General features: G+C 38.4%; 1 protein-coding gene across 4 annotated transcripts in view; it reads left to right on the top strand.

Moving 5' to 3' along the window:
• Window positions 1-7,790: 7,790 nt before the first annotated feature.
• Window positions 7,791-16,301, top strand: part of STAT4 (signal transducer and activator of transcription 4) — a 91,190-nt gene continuing 82,679 nt past the window's right edge. For 2 of the 4 annotated variants that reach the window (XM_019740781.3, XM_019740777.3), the window contains exons 1-4: window positions 7,818-7,906; window positions 8,045-8,176; window positions 10,391-10,519; window positions 11,940-12,084. In XM_019740781.3, the coding sequence (XP_019596340.1) occupies window positions 8,169-8,176; window positions 10,391-10,519; window positions 11,940-12,084 (282 nt within the window). In that variant the 5' untranslated portion in view covers window positions 7,818-7,906; window positions 8,045-8,168. Of the gene's footprint in view, window positions 7,907-8,044; window positions 8,202-10,390; window positions 10,520-11,939; window positions 12,085-16,301 lie in introns of all 4 variants that reach the window. The other 2 variants (XM_019740779.3, XM_019740778.3) reach the window with 2 other exon arrangements.

Below are 16,301 nucleotides of genomic sequence, written 5' to 3'. Positions count from 1 at the left end.
TACACAATAACTATGGGTTACACATATACTAAAAAAAAAAGCATTCGTTGTTGGTCTCTCATTCAGATTTAAGTGACAGTCTTGTTTTGCAAAATCTGGCAACTGTTTCAGGGGTGGATTTACTCACCTACTTTCAACAACTTTTGAAAAAACAGGAAAATATATAAAACAATGGTTTTCAGACATTGTTGGACAGGCAATGCAAGAGAATGATGCTCAAGAGAGATGAAGAAATAAGGCAATCTTTATTATTGTCCCCGTTGATTTTCTGGAGAAAGTTTCCAGGCTGCAGCACAGAAGGAGGGAACTCAAACACAGCCTGGCATTCTCTCTGAGATAAGGAGACAAAGTTGAGAGTTTGGGGAGCCCAAATTGGCTAGAATTTACAGGGCAGAGCACCAGAAAGGAGACTGCAGAGGGCTCCCCTTGATTCTTCAGCTGAGTACTGATTAGTGCGTGTGTGTAAAGGAACTACCAAAGTTGGAGGAAAAAAACACTGTGTTTCCCCGAAAATAAGACCTACCCCCAAAATATGTCTCAGTTAAGATCATCAGCATTTAGTAAGTTATGATGATGTTCCAGAAGAAGATGACATGACTGTATTTGAATAAATATAGATTGTTGTACATGCAAAAATAAGACATCCCCTGAAAATAATCCCTAATGGACCAAAAATTAATATAACACCCAGTCTTATTTTTGGGGAAACGTGGCATTAGAAAAGAGTCAGTAAACATTCTTAAAAAACAAACAAACTAGGAATAGAAGTGAACTTCCTTAGCCTAATAAAGTGTATGTATGAGCAGTTTATAGCTAACGTTATGCTTAATGGCGAGAGACTGAACTGAATGCCTTCCTCCCAAGCAGAGGAACAGGGCAAGAATGTCCTCTCATCACTCATCCTCCCCTGCAGTGGAAGTCCTAGCTAGTGCAATTAGGCAAGATAAAAGGATACAGATCAGAAGGGAAGAAATCAAACAGTCTTTATGCACAGATTATATGATTGTATATGTTGACAATCACAAAGAATCTTCAAAAACGCTACTGGAACTAATAAGGGGATTTAGCAAAGTTCCAGAATGCAGTGTCGATATACAAAAGTTAATTTCAATAACAACTACAATTTGAAATTTGAAAAATACCGCTTATCATCTCACACACAAAAAAAAACCCAGAAGTAATTTGGCATAAAGGTAACAAAAATGTGCAGGATTTGAATACAAAACACTAATGAAAGAAATAAAAGAAGACTTAAATAAATGGAAAGATATACCACCCTTCTTTTTAATACTCCCTTTTTTCATCTCCTTCAATACCACTGCAACTAAAACCATATTGTTCATTCGTGAAGCCTGGGATGGAGGAGGTAGACAACAGAGACAAAAAATAACTTGATATAGATCATTAGGTGGCTTATTAGACCCCACCACTAGAATATTTTCACTGACCCCCTTTTTGGGGGCAAGTTTTGTGACATCTTTTCTTTCCTCTCTCGTTCACTCACCTTCTTCAACTCCCTTTGTATCTCCTTTCCCTTCTTTTCTTCTTTTCTCACCTATCTGCTCCACTCTCCCAAGTTCTTTTTTATGTCTTTAAATGGAGTCTGTTAGCTGTCTTTTTCACTTTATCCTACCAACTCAAATAGTTTAACCAATGGCTTTTCCTAAGCAAACATAATTTTCTCTCTAAAATATCTGAGAGATAGAGAGAATGAGAAAAGAAAGAAATTGAAAGACAACTTCTTCTACTCTCTTCACCTTGGTGTTCAGATAGAATTGATGTACATTAAATCATTATATCAGTTTATGTAACTATATATACTTACAAATATGAAATACTATTATAGCTACCAAACATAGCGACAACCTTGGTGGGAATGAAGGGCCTGGACAGATGATGGTAATGCAGCTAGCTCTCCATCCACTCTTCCATCTGTTCAGTAAACAGTGCTTGAATACCTGCTCTATGCCAGGCACTGAGCTGAACACAAACACAAAGAAAAATAACATGTAGTCCTGACCCTTTAAAAATTCAGTTCAGAGAATAACGTAAAATAGAATAGGGTGGTTAACGGCTGTTTAACTGATCAGACAGATTTTTTTTTTTTTTTTTTTTTTTTTGCAAAGGCTACAATTCAAGTACCCTAGCCTGCTGTCAAACCTTATTTTCTAATTTGTGGTTCAGCAAAAATAGTTACCTAGGTACAGTATAAAGAAGAAGATACTATACAACCAAATTAATGTTTTGGAACCCTGTTGGGAATGTGTCTACCATCATGATACATTGGGAACTTTTAAATGCATGACTAATTGTCTGTATGCTCTGAGGGCAAGCTGGAGAATCAGTATAAGAAGTCTGACAGTTAAGCTCACGAATTTGTTGCAATGATGTTGCTAACCTTTTTTGATATCAGAGGGATTGTTCATTATGAATTTGTACCAATTGGACAAAAAGTTAACCAAGTTTACTATTTGGAAGTGCTGAAAAGGCTGCGTGAAAAAGTTAGATGACCTGAACTTTTCGCCAACAATTCATGGCCCTTGCATCATGACAATGCACCAGCTCACATGACACTGTCTGTGAGGGAGTTTTTAGCCAGTAAACAAACAACTGTATTGGAACACCCTCCCTACTCACCTGATCTGGCCCCCAATAACTTCTTTCTTTACCCAAAGATAAAGGAAATATTGAAAGGAAGTCATTTTGATGACATTCAGGACATCAAGGGTAATATGATGACAGCTCTGATGGCCATTCCAGAAAAAGAGTTCCAAAATTGCTTTGAAAGATGGACTAGGCACTGGTGTTGGGGCATAGCTTCCCAAGGGGACTACTTTGAAGGTGACCATTGTGATAGTCAACCATGAAGTATGTAGCACTTTTTCTAGGATGAGTTCGTGAACATAATTGTCAGATCTCATATGTGTCATCTCTAACCAATACAGTAAGCAATGAACTTCTCTATTTTGGAATTTGTGTTTAGATTCTTAAACTTACTTTTTCCATTGTTCTCTGAGCAATTTATTGGTTTTCTAGTAAGAGCAGATACAACTTTTAATGAAGCTGAATTGGTTTCAAGCATTGTTTCTGGAGTCAGAGAGTCTTGAATTTGATTCCTGAATCTGCCCCTTACCATCTGATTAACACTGACCACGTCCTCTAGGCTCATCAAGCCTAGTTTCCTTGTCTGTCAACTGGAGATAACAATGGTACTTAATCTTATGGTGTGTGGTGAGGATTAGGTAAAACACTGCATGTGAAGTTCTTAGCACCTTGTCTAACATGGAGTTAGTGCTGAAAAAGTGCTGTTATTTGGAAAGAATGCTGGTTTGTAAATTACAGTACTTCTGAAGTGGCAGTAGAGGGAGCACTGTCATTGGAAACTGGATTTGAGAAAACTAACTTTAGATACTAAACCCTTTCTCTGTACAAGAAGACATTGTTTCTATTCTGATGAAACCTGAGGACCTGCGCACAGATGAGCTGGTAAGGCCCACATCAGACTGTCTTGTTCCAAGTAATCCTTGGCTGTACCACTCTGCTGGAGGGAAAGTGATATCTATCCCCTCCTCTTCCTCTCTCACTACCTCCAAAATAAGCAGCTCTACTTAGAAGAGTGGGGAAAGCATAGTCCGAAGAACCGACTTTGAATACTCTCTGCCTCCGATGTACAGGTGTGAACCTGCTTACTTCACTTTCCCTCTCTTCATCTCTGTCGGAAACCCTTTCTGTACGAAGGCGAAGGGTAAACCTAGGGACCTCCAAAGCCTTACAATCTGGTTATTAGTATTCTATTACTAAAAGCTATTATTGAGCACTTCTCCTTATCTTATATACTAGATGTTTGAATCTTCCCAGAAATTTCATGTGGGATGTAATATCTTCATTTTTACAGGGAATGTAGGGCTCAGAGAGTTAAGTAGCTTAAAAATGGCAAAATCAGGTTTAGAATCTATATTTTTGCAAGTCTATATGAGGCTCCCTACCCCCCAAAAAAATTAGGAGCAAGACTTATAACCAGGGCAATCGAGGGATCACTTTGTTGTCGGGGAGAGAGAAATTGTAGCAGCCTTTAAGTTCAGAAATTCACTTTGGGATGTTTTTATTTGTTTTGCTTTTTTTTTTTTTTTCCTTTCTTGGCTTTGAGGAATTGATGAGGCCAAAGCCAGTATATGGTCAAGAAATTGAGGACCTCGCTATTTAGACTGGATTCTAAGAAAGAGAAGCAAAGTGGCCATAGAGAGACCTTTCTTAGAAGCCTCGCTCAGTTAATGAAATAGAAAGGGAGAAAGAGGTTTAAGGCAGATGCTTTAACCAAGAAAAAAATTGTCCATTTAGGTGGATAATCTCTCATGATATGTACTTTTGGATAAACTGATTTCAGCGGATAGGATATGGTGGATAAAGCAGAGATTTCAAAAGTGTTGTCTGCTGATCCCTGGGTTGGTCCTCAAGAACTTTTAAGAGTGTCTGCAAAGTTAAAATTATTTTTATAATAGTTTTGCCTTTTAACTCTGTTGATATTTGCACTGATGATACCACAGCAGCGGGGGATAGTGTTGGTGCATGAACGAAGGCAGTGATGCTAAGTTACCTGAGTAGTCATTGTCTTCTTCAACACCACACACTGAACATCTGTAAAATGCCAGCTTGACTTAAAAATGTTTTTGATGAAGCAGCAAAATTAATATTATTAAATCTCAGACCTTGAATACATGTCTCCTTAATATTCAGTGTGATGAAATGGGAAGTACACTTATTAATGTATGATGATCGCCTAAAGGAAAAGCACTTGTGTGACTGAGTTGCCCACCAAACTGGCCACTTTTTTTCACAGAACACTGGTTTTACTTGAAAAAATTACTGACAAACTATAGTTACTCAGATGTGGGTATTTGGAAGACATTTTCCTGAAAATGAACATGGGAAATAATCCACAATATTTGTTTTCAACAATAAATTTGGAGCTTTCTAGCAAAAATTAGAATTTGGAAAATTTGTGTCCTTCCTATAACTTAACAGTTTCCCAATACTTAAAATACTTGTCTAATGAGATCAGTGGTGCTATTACCTAATGGGATTTATATATATATATATATATATTGAATGATGGAATGTGTCAGCCTTTGGAAGAGCTGCCTAATTCGGTGGACCAGTATTTTCCAAATGACCAATGTGTGATATTACAAAATCATGTGTGGGTAAAAGTTCCATTCAAAACACAAGACATACCAGTGGATTTGGTAACAGTACTATATATGTAAAGTTTGCTGATATGGTTTTACATTCCACAGGGTAACTAACCCTTAAGAAACTACCACTTGTTAAATTTGGATGTGGCATCAAAGAAATATACCCACAGTATCTGCAAAGGCTATTAAAATGCTTTTCCCTTTTCCAATTAAGTTTCCGTGTGAGTCCAGATTTTCTTCAAGTACATCAACCACAACAATGTTTTGCAGCAGATCAAATGCAGAAGCAGATGTAATAGTCCATCTGTCTTCTCTCAAGCCAGACATGAAAGAGATTTTTCAAAAATGTAAACCAATGCCACTCTTTAATTTTTGTCTGTTGGAAAACATACTTGTTTTTCATAAAAATATGTTTTTAACACATAATAGGTTTATGATTATAATTTTAAATGAATCTATTTTAATTTTTTCTTATGTTTAATTTTTAATACAATAAATAAAAATTTAATACAGATAGTAACATACAAAACTCCTTTGGAGTTGTCAAAAGTTTTTATGAGTATAAAGATGTCATGAGACCAAACAGTTTGACAACTGCTGGGGGAGCCCCAAGGTGAGATTCTTAAAAGGAAGAAGGGAACAAACTCTCTGCTTTGTATAGCACACACTCAGTAGTTGAGTACAATGATGATAAAGACACGCAAAACCAGTATGACTAACAATAAGGCAGGAAGTGAAAAGTGCTAAATGAGTGGTCTAGATCTGTGCCATCCAATAGGCTTGCCACTGGCCACATGTGGCTAGTGAGCACTTGCAATGTGGCTGGTCCACAGTGAGATGGCCTGGAAGTGTCAAATACGCCCCAGACTTAAGGGATTTAGTATGAAATAAGAAATGCAGGTATCGTAGTAATAACTTATATTGATATATATGCTGAAATGTTAATATTCTGCATGTATTGGATTATTGATAGTATTAAAATTAATTTCACTTTTTTTTTTTTCACCTTTTTAAATGTGGCTACTAGAAAACTTAATATATGTGGTGTGTATTTTGTTTGTCTTGAATAGTGCCAGTTTGGATGGGAGGTGTGATGAGAATTCAGAGCAGGAAAAAGTTGCTATGGTTGGGGTCATCAGTGAACTTTCTTCCCTGAGAAGGATACAGTTTCAATAAGTAGACAAGTTAGGGGAAGAAAGTGCAGATGAAGGGAACATCAAAACTGAAATACGAGAGGAGCGGTTAATCTAGGGAGCAGAAGAGGCCGGTCTGTGTTGGACTGTGAGCTCCTATAGGGAATGTAAATTTCCTGGATAACTTGGGAACAAATTGTACAGAGCTTGCAGTACCAAGAATTTGGTCTTTTTCATATAGACAGTGACCATTTCCCCAGCAGAAAACTGGACTTTTCCCCATAACTTATGGAATAGTATGAATTAAGCACTTTCTGCATGTAGGGAAGAGCGTCCTAAGCTCCTGGAAAAGGCACAGGGTGCAAGCCAGGACCAGGCTTATCTGACTAGTGAACTTGGAGTGATGTCCCTAGTATGACTTTGTGGTTCATTGACTTATTTTTTCCTGAGGGGGGGAAAGGGGTACATTTAAGCACATGATAGTAATGTCACCTGGGAGAGCCGCAGAAGCCTGAGGCTGTAGATGTGTGATGCCTGGTCAGGGTGAGTGAGGAAGCAAGCTGTTTACCTTGGTATACAGTATTGCTCTAGGCATGTACATAAGCAGATTTAATCATTGTTTCTGTCTTTCAATCTATCTCCCTTTATTTTTGTCTTTATTTTCATGGAACTCTAGCTGTGTGTCAGGGGCTTAACAATCTAGCTCTGAGGAGATGAAATGAAAAGACCACTAAGGAGGGAGTTGAAATATCTGGACTCTTACCTAGGCTCAGCGGCTAACTCATTGAGTAAGTTTGGTTACCTCTCTGGACTTCAGTCTCTCCAGATAGGAAAGAAGAGTTAGAACCAGATGAGACCAAGGCTCCCTCCAGCTCTGTGATTCTAGAACAGGCACATGTCACAAAGGGAGAAAAGCATACCACAGCAACCAGGAATAGGGCTACTGGGGAGAGAAGGAGGATGCTGGGCCATCCAAGAGGGGCAGGCTCTCAGTGGCTTCCACAGGGGCTGGCCCAAACCTTTGGGTGAGGCTGTCCTTCTCCTAGGGAGCAGAACCTGCTGGAATTGGACCACAGTAAGGTCTATGAACTTGGTGTTTTGATCCTGGCTACCCACCCCTTTCATCCTTGGGGCTGGCTCACCAGGGTGAGTGGAGTCTGAAAGGAGGAAGGCAGGAAGCTAGGAATTTAGCTCCAGATAAGTAAGTCTGCAGGAGGTCCCGGATTGTCTGGGGAAACCACTGATGAAAACGAGTGTGCTTAGTGCCCACCCACCCACCTCCTCCTAACCCCCTTGGGCCACCTGCAGCTGCAGGTGACTGATGGGGTTGAAAGGAGAGGGCCTCCTGCAAAGGGGCTTCAGCCTGTTTCTGCTCTTAGCATTTCTAGAAGAGAGTGGGTGGGAACTGACCCAAGTAAAGTCCCAGAGACGCTAACACTGACGCACAGGAAAGCCTCAAGTGGGAGGAGAAATGCAAATCCTCTACTGATGATGACATCAGAGGCTTTGTCCCGGGGAGTGTGAGGGGAGATTCTGGCTTTGGACTTGAGCACCGCCTGGGACCTAGGCTGAGGGAGCCAGGTAAGTAGGCAGACCACACCTTCATATTGCTTTTTCAGAGAAGAACGGGCCAGGAAATGCTTATGCAGGCTGCTGCTGAGGCTTTGCTGTTCACTTGGTGTTTTGACAGTTACTTTCTTTTGACTTGTCTGAGGTTAGGTGATTTTGAAAAGAAGCGTCCAACTCCGTGATTCAAAGATGCACTCCAGTGCAGGTCTCTGAACGGGAGATTCGCGTGTGTGCTGTGCCGCCGGGAATCTGAACGGTGGGACAGTTGTAGCTGATGTGGAGGTGTGTCCTCGCCGAGTGCTAAAAAGTGAGCCCTTCTTCACTTTCTTAGCCAGAATCTCTGAGTTATGGTGTCTGACATTAGACGGCGTACCTGGGTTTCAGAAAAAAGTCCACAGTTAATACAACCAGCGATTGTGGCTTTGATGAGAGCAAGTAATGCTGTAGGGCAGATCATCTTTGCAAGCTCTAGGCCACAGAGCCCACAAAGCACCATTAGGTACCCACCAGTGGGACAAAAACCAAATGCCCCTTTATATAGATCTTCTAGGACCAGGCGTTCAAAGAGAATAGACAGGCACTCAGTTTTCAAAACAAGTGTTCCATAGTTTTCTTGGGACTGGAGAATTAGCCCTTCAAGAGTGAAAGCATAGAAATGTGCTGAAGGAAGTCTGAAGACATTTCTAGAGGCTGCAACAGAGAAGAATATCCTAGAACTATACACCTTGTTCTTCCTCTTCTCAGCCTTGAGTTCAGCTCTCTGAAAATTAAACTTGGGTCCCAAGAGTGATCTATCTAACTTTAGGATAAGTTCAGTTGACTTAATTCTTTTGTTAGAAAACAGATTTTTATCCAAATCAAAGCAGATTTAATAATAGTAGCAGTTAGAATTGCAATGTGATTTTCAGCTCATGTTCTCTCGTCATTAACCAGAATAAATTGATGGGCTATAGCAGGACAATGTTAATAGTGGCATGGGAACAAATATTCCAATTTTGTGTGGAACATATATACACCCAGTATCTGGAAAAAAGGGATGCATTTGGTGTCAGGAGACCCCAGGTCAATTTTTAAAGCTTTGCATCGAGGAGTCATTTCTGACCCTCAGATTTTTTCATTTTTAAAGTTGGGGTAATACTATCCATTTACTTTATTCACAACAACATCAGGAGTACCACTCATTGATTTAATGGACATTTAATGAGCACTTACAATGTGCCCAGAATTGTCATGTGTAAAGGTCTTCATAAATATAAAGTGATATGCAAATGAGACATTATTTCTTTTCCCAGTTGCTTTCTTTTAGCAAAACATTGGCATTAATTGTATTCTATACATTTAGATCAGGGAAAAGTTCCCCCAAATGGTTCCATTTGAAACCTGAAATATGTGAAATTTATTATCATGGTGTTCTGTAGAGAAAAGGAAACCTTAACTTATCTTTGAGATAGGTTGAAATACTACGGTGATTAATCATATAAAAAATTGTTCTTTGATCTAGAATTGCTGACAAAACAATGAAAAATTTGACTTTTGAAACAGTAAAATACTGTAACTTCAAGGAAATGTCGTGTTCATTTCCCCGAGTTAGGAAATATGTCTAAAGCTTCAAAATTGGCCAGAATGGGGTTATGTGGGGAAACACATACTTTTTGTTTTATGACAGGCTGTCAAATACATATCAAGTGTGATTTCTTCCTCAAGTCACTTGAGGGTTTAACCACTATCAGTCGTACATCAGAGACTCCTTAAAAGTTGACTTCAAAAGCTTTGCCCAGCTATTAGTGGATCATCACAAAAACAAATAAAAATATGTATTGGTTGAGAGATGATTTGAACTGAAAGAATTAGAGCCCACAAAAATGCATACATGAAACCCTTCATAAAGCTAAGACCAAATTAGACTAGAACTCTAGAAACATAAGACTGACTCTAGAAGTCAGACACATCTGAAATGAAGAAAAAAGGATTGGGCAATTTCATATAAAAGAAGCTTTTATCAGGTATTCCTCACATCTAAAGCCATAGGAGAGCCTTAGGAGGTATAGCTAAGTATGCTCTTTGCCTTTAAATTGCTCAAAGTCTAACAGTGTGGAGGGAGAAAGGGGTGTGGGAGGAGCTTGTTGTGAATACAAATTCGTGTAGATTAATGGGGGCGGTGGGGAGAGGGGTGTTGAGGAGAAGTGAAAGCTTCCTGGAAAAGGGGGAATAGGAGGTCCTGTTAGAGCAAAAAGGAGGTGGTTTGGGTGTAGAGGGAGTATCCTGTTTCCTTCATTAGGGATGATTTATGGAAAAGTTTAGAATTGCTTTATCTTTGGCTTTGAAAGCATTTTTCCTTTTCTGTTTTAATTGAGTGACCATAAAAGAAACGTAATTTTTCTTCAGTTATTTAACTAATGGAAAATACCGTCTTTATTTGAAATCTAAGAAAAGAATAAGAGGTACCACAGTTATTGACATTACTTTTAAACCTCAAGTTTACCCCTTGTTTTACAGCATGTCTCAGTGGAATCAAGTCCAACAGTTAGAAATTAAATTTTTGGAACAAGTAGATCAGTTCTATGATGACAATCTTCCTATGGAAATTCGACATCTGCTGGCCCAATGGATTGAAAATCAGGACTGGTAAGATCAAATATTACTTTGTTTCTCCTAGAGGTTGATGCAAAAATGCTTTATACTCTATCCCTATGGATTTATTCTATGGCCCACTTTTGACTCAATAGGTACATTCTTTTAAGATAAAAATACTTTTTCAAAATTCTGGAAAGGTTTTTCAAAGGAGGAGAATCATTGTCCTTTCTGGTTTCATCCAGAAATCTAAGTTTTAAGATTAAAACTTAATAATACTAGAGCTTTGTTTTTCTGTAAGTCAAAACCCCAGCAATTTTTAAATATTAAAAATTCAAGAGGTAAGTCTACTGTTTATATTAATTCTCCATCACAGACTCAGTGTAAATAAACATTTTTATTAGTATGTTTTACAAACATTCTTTTTAACTCTGTTCAGCTTGTACAACTAGAAACAATTTTTTTTTTTTTTTGCTTTAAACAAGTCATCTAACTTTTTTACTGTGGTAAAGTATACTAATATAACCTTTACCATTTTAACCACTTGTAAGCATACAGTTTAGTGCCATTAAGTACATTCACATTGTGCTACCATCACCATCATCCATCTGCAGAACTTTTTCATCTTCCCAAACTGACACTTTATACTCATTAAACAATAACTCTCCATTCTCCCCATCCCAGCCCCTGGCAGCCACCATTCTAATTTCTGTCTATATGAATTTAACTACTCTAGGTACTTCATATAAGTGTAAGCACAAAATATTTGTCCTTTAGTGACTGACTTATTTCCCTTAGCATATATATATTTCTAAGACTCATCATGTAGCATGCATGTATCAGAAGTCCTTCCTTTTTAAGGCTGAATAATAATTCTATTGTATAATCTGTATGTGTGTGTGTGTGTGTGTGTGTAACATGTTATTTATATGTAACATTTTGTTTATCCATTTTTCCATCAATAAACATTTGAGTTGTTTCTACCTTTTAGCTATTGTAAATAAAGCTGCTATGAACATTGGTGTACAAATGTCTGTTCAGGTCCCTGCTTTCAATTCTTTTGGGTATCTACCCAGGAGTGGAATTGCTGTATGTAATTCTGTGTTTATAGTTTGAGAAATCTCCATCCCGTTTTCCACAGTGGCTGCATCATTTTTCATTCCTATCAGCAACATGCAAGAGACCCAGTTTCTCCAAATGTTAATACTTAACTCATTTTGTGTTTTACATAATTGTATCCTAATAGATGTAAGTAGTATCTTCTTGTGTTTTGATTTGAATTTCCCTAGTGATTAATGCTATTGAGTATATTTTCATGTATACAATTTTTTTTCCAGCGAGAAGTACAATTTTTTAAAAACCATTAAATGTTTATTACTGTGGAATAGATTTATCACTTTAAAATTAGTGTGGTAAAAAAATAGACATTTTACTAAGTTGTTTCCTGCTGTGTAATAACACTTTTATTTTTTAGGGAGGCGGCTTCTAACAATGAAACCATGGCAACAATTCTTCTTCAAAACTTGTTAATACAACTGGATGACCAGTTAGGTCGTGTTTCCAAAGAGAAAAACCTGCTCTTGATACACAATCTGAAAAGAATTAGGAAAGTCCTTCAGGTGAGAATGCATTCTACTTTTTCAAAATGTTTGAATTTATGAGTCTTAAATTCAGTAAAAAAAAAAAAAAAAAATCAAATATGTACCCTTATATTATTTTCAAATGAGATCTAAGAGTGTAAAGTCTGAATTCCCTTACAATTTAAAATTTTGTGCCCAATTTTATTTTATTACCCAATGTTTGTTTTTCATGATCTTTTGAATCTAAGTGTGCTGTAGGTGGGAGGGTATGTGTGATTTACATGTGACTATTTGAGTTACGATAGAATTTGACAATGCCGGGATTTAAAAGATAATAGTTTTGTGGCTATTCCCCAGTCCTCCCTTGCCTTTGTCTCTGATGTAACAATTTAGAATTAGTATTATTCTCATTCATAGTTGGAAGCATCATGGTTGTATGTACCTTCCAGATTTGGCTATCTCACCTCCTTCAGAAACATTCTTTGGTGTACTCTAGAGCCTTATTCCAAAGGTTTACACAGGCAAAGCCCATCTTTGCTTTTCCACAGCACCTGGAAACACATCTGTACCATAGCATTTAATATATTCTACATCAGTGTTATTTCTGTGTATTTGTAATTCTCCGCCAAACTGTGAGTTCCTTTAGACAAGGATTTTAACATTCAGCTTTGAATTCCCAGCACCCACCAGGAGGCTGGATATAGGGTAGATATGTAATATTCATTGATTAAAGCAATGAATGAATAAAGTGAGTGAATCAGGGATCTAAATTATTAAGGGCAGGCTACTACTGAGCTAAACCTAGAAGTGTTGATGTAGCAAACTCTGAACATGGACTGCTGTAATGTTTACTGCGTGCCTATACAACATATTAAATAACATGAAAAGTACAAGTACCGTTTCTCAGTGAGCTATTCTCAGAATCCCAAACTTACAATGAATATATTTTTAGAAAATTTTACCAAGACTATAAAACAAATGTGCTTGAAGTTACTAACAGTTTTGAGAGGGACAAATATATTGTCTTTTTTCTTACTGTTTGGGTTGACCTGAGCCATCTTTGCCCTTGTCATCCCGTACAAATTTGCAAGATACTTGGCTGGGGGTAAAAAAATAGCTTGTTGCCAACAAAACAGGATCTTTCACAGCATAAAGCAAACTACCTCTGATGGCGATAAGACATTTAACCTTGGCTTCATTAGCTTAATGCTCTACTCAAGAAACCTAACACTTGTACACCTGAAATCTATGTAATTTTACTAACAATTGTCACCCCAATAAATTTAATAAAAAAAAAAAAGAAACCTAACACAAGGGTTGGCATACTGCTTCCTGCAAGTCAAATGTGGTCATTGCCAGTTTTTGTATGGCCCATGACCAAAAATGGCTTTTACATTTTTAAGTGGTTGAAAAAATAAAAAACATAAATACACCTGTGACATGAAAATTATATGAAATTCAAATTTCTGTATTTTAGTGGAACATGGCCATTCTCATAGCACACTGACTTTGGCTGCTTTTGACCTACAACCACAGAGTTGAGTAGTTGTACCAGAGACTGTATGGCCCCCAAAGCCTAAAATAAAAATATGTTTATGTGATTGTGTGTGTATGTGTGTGTGTGTATCAGGCATATTTATCTTGCCCTTTACAGGAATGTTTGCTGACCTCTGGCCTAGAAACAAAGTTCTGTATTTTGCTAGAGGGGCATAGATGGGTAAAAATGGATGAGGCGTAGTCTTTGAAAATTCTGACTCTCAAAATGTGGCCTTGGGAAAATCACTTAATCTTTCTGAATTCCCATATCTTTTAGTGTAAATGAGAATGATTGTTATTTGCCTTTTGAAATTGTAAGGAAGATTGGTGCTCTTATAAGGCAAAAAAAAAAAAAAAAAAAAAAAAAAGTCGTTCAGGAAATGGTTCTTGTTGATAGGGAAAATAGCAGGACCTGCCTAATATAAATCAAGAGTAAGTGTACAGGCCATCTTTTTTTTTTTTTCTGTGTGGATATCAGATTGCAAGGGAGCTCAAGAACCCTCAATAACTCCCAGTCACATTTCTGCTCAAGCACGAACTCTTGTGCTTATGTCACTGGCCCTTCAGCATCTGGCCTCTGTAGGCTTTTACCAACAAACTGCCCTGAGCTGCTCAACACCCCTGTCCCAGACAAATAAACATACTCCTTATTTCCAAACACACCAAGATCACTGTTTGACTCTGAGCCTAATTCATGACTGTCCCATAGCCAGGAATGCTCTGCCATCCCTCTTCCTCCAATCCACTTCCCATTCACTCCTGGAGGAACTGTGGAGGTCCTGGGGCTGCACGGGAAACCCTCACCTGCATGTTAGCCCTTTTTCTGATCCTTCACAGAGCACTGGTTGCAAGAAAACCAGCATCTCATCAGTGCTGGATATGTCTAAGCAGGTCACAAGCTCCTTCAGGGTAAAAGCCTGACCTCCTTTTGTGACCTCCCTCTTCCTTCTACTACCTAGTGTGGTTCTACTACAAACTGGGAGCTCAAAAAACAGTTTGGTTAGTTGAGATATTTTGAATTGACAAAAGCACTTGCTGGTTTTTTTTTCCCCTTCTTCCGCCTCCCCCACTTCCACTCCGGTTCAAGCCATTGCTTCTCAGTCTAGTTGTGTAAGCTCATGCTGGTATTATGAGCTTTGCGCACCCTCCCCCCCCCCCCCCATACACACCCAGGTCGCTCCTGGCAGCACAGGTAGCCTGCGCCGACTTCCCGCTGCTCACGGCAGCCCAGCTCCCAGCCCAGCTCCCAGCCGTTGTTTACAATCCGTTGTTCACAATCTTAGCTGTAGAGGACGCAGCTCTCTGGTCCATGTGGGAATTGAACCAGCAACCTCTGCGTTAGGACCACGGCGATTCAACCACCTGAGCCACCGGGCCGGCCCCGTACTTGCTGTTTCTTTCTTGTGCTTCTGCATATTTTGTTTTATAAACTATGCTTACTGGGTATTTATATATTAATTCAGAACATAGTAGAAAATAGTGATAAAGAACATGTCAACTCTGGTTTTACACCTAAACAACCCTGTATTTCATATTTCTTTTTAGTCTATCATGTTCCCATTAAGTTTTGTTTATAAGACAAGTCTTTTGGATAAAACATGATTCCCCCACAGCCCCAAAAGGAGGAAAAAAACCTATCAAAAGATTGTTGATATGGTGCTTATCTGGTTTAAGCATTTTCATCCTCTGGAATTTTGAATACAATCTATTTTAACTATTATAAGAAAAAGAGCAAATAATATGGTACCGGGGAACTAAGCCAGGTATAGGGCAGATTTATTTTAGTTGTTTATAGAGCAGTTTCAATATTTAAATTTACTATTTTATATTACATCTACTTCTGATAAGAATTTAGAATGGCTTGTTATAAAAGACAAATTAAACAAAACCACTGAACCAAGAGTAAAGGCAAGCTCCAAGATGGGAAGTAGTGAATACGGATATCCAGCTAGCCTTAGCCCCTTTAAGGGGAGGCAGTCTCCAGTCAAGACCAGGAGCAAGGACTGTATCGGGCTGAATCCTGGCTTTGGGACTTACTTTCTGTGTGTCCCAGAGCAAGACATTTACACTCTGTGGCCAAAAGCATGTGGTAAGGGCTATGTTAGATTTTGCTAAAAAATAAATATCTACCCCAGGTATTTCAAGAATGCTTCCCCTTGTTCTTAGACTTTACACACACACACACACACACACACACACACACACACACACACGATTTTATGTTTTTTAGAGCCGTTTTAAGTTTACAGAACAATTGAGCAGAAAGTACAAAAAGTTCCCATACACTCCCTCTCCAACCCCCCCCTCCCTTTCCCCTATTATTCACACGTTGCATTGGTTTAGTACATTTGTGACAATTGCTGAACCTGTTCAGATACATTACAGTGGTACTCCTTTATCCAAAGTTTCACTTTATGTGGTTTCAGTTACTTGCTGTCAACCGCAGCCCAAAAATATTACGTAGAAAATTCCAGAAAAAAACAATTCATAACTCTTAAATTGTGTGCCCACCATTCTGAGTAGCATAACGAAATCTCACGCTGTGTTGCTCCATCCTGCCCCTGATATGAATCTTCCCTTTGTCCAGTGTCTCCTCGCTGAGTACGCTGCCCATCCGTTAGTCACTTAGTAGCAATCTTGGTTATCAGATCCACTGTCACTGTGTTGCAGTGCTGTGTTCAAGTGATGCTTATTTTACTTAATAATGGACAAAGTACAAG

This window comes from Rhinolophus sinicus, chromosome 17, assembly GCF_057876585.1.
Source record: "Rhinolophus sinicus isolate RSI-liver-muscle chromosome 17, RSI-T2T, whole genome shotgun sequence".
NCBI classification, from domain to species: Eukaryota; Metazoa; Chordata; class Mammalia; order Chiroptera; family Rhinolophidae; genus Rhinolophus; species Rhinolophus sinicus.
Note: the sequence above shows the minus strand (reverse complement) of the source record. Positions and strands in the feature narration are given on the sequence as shown.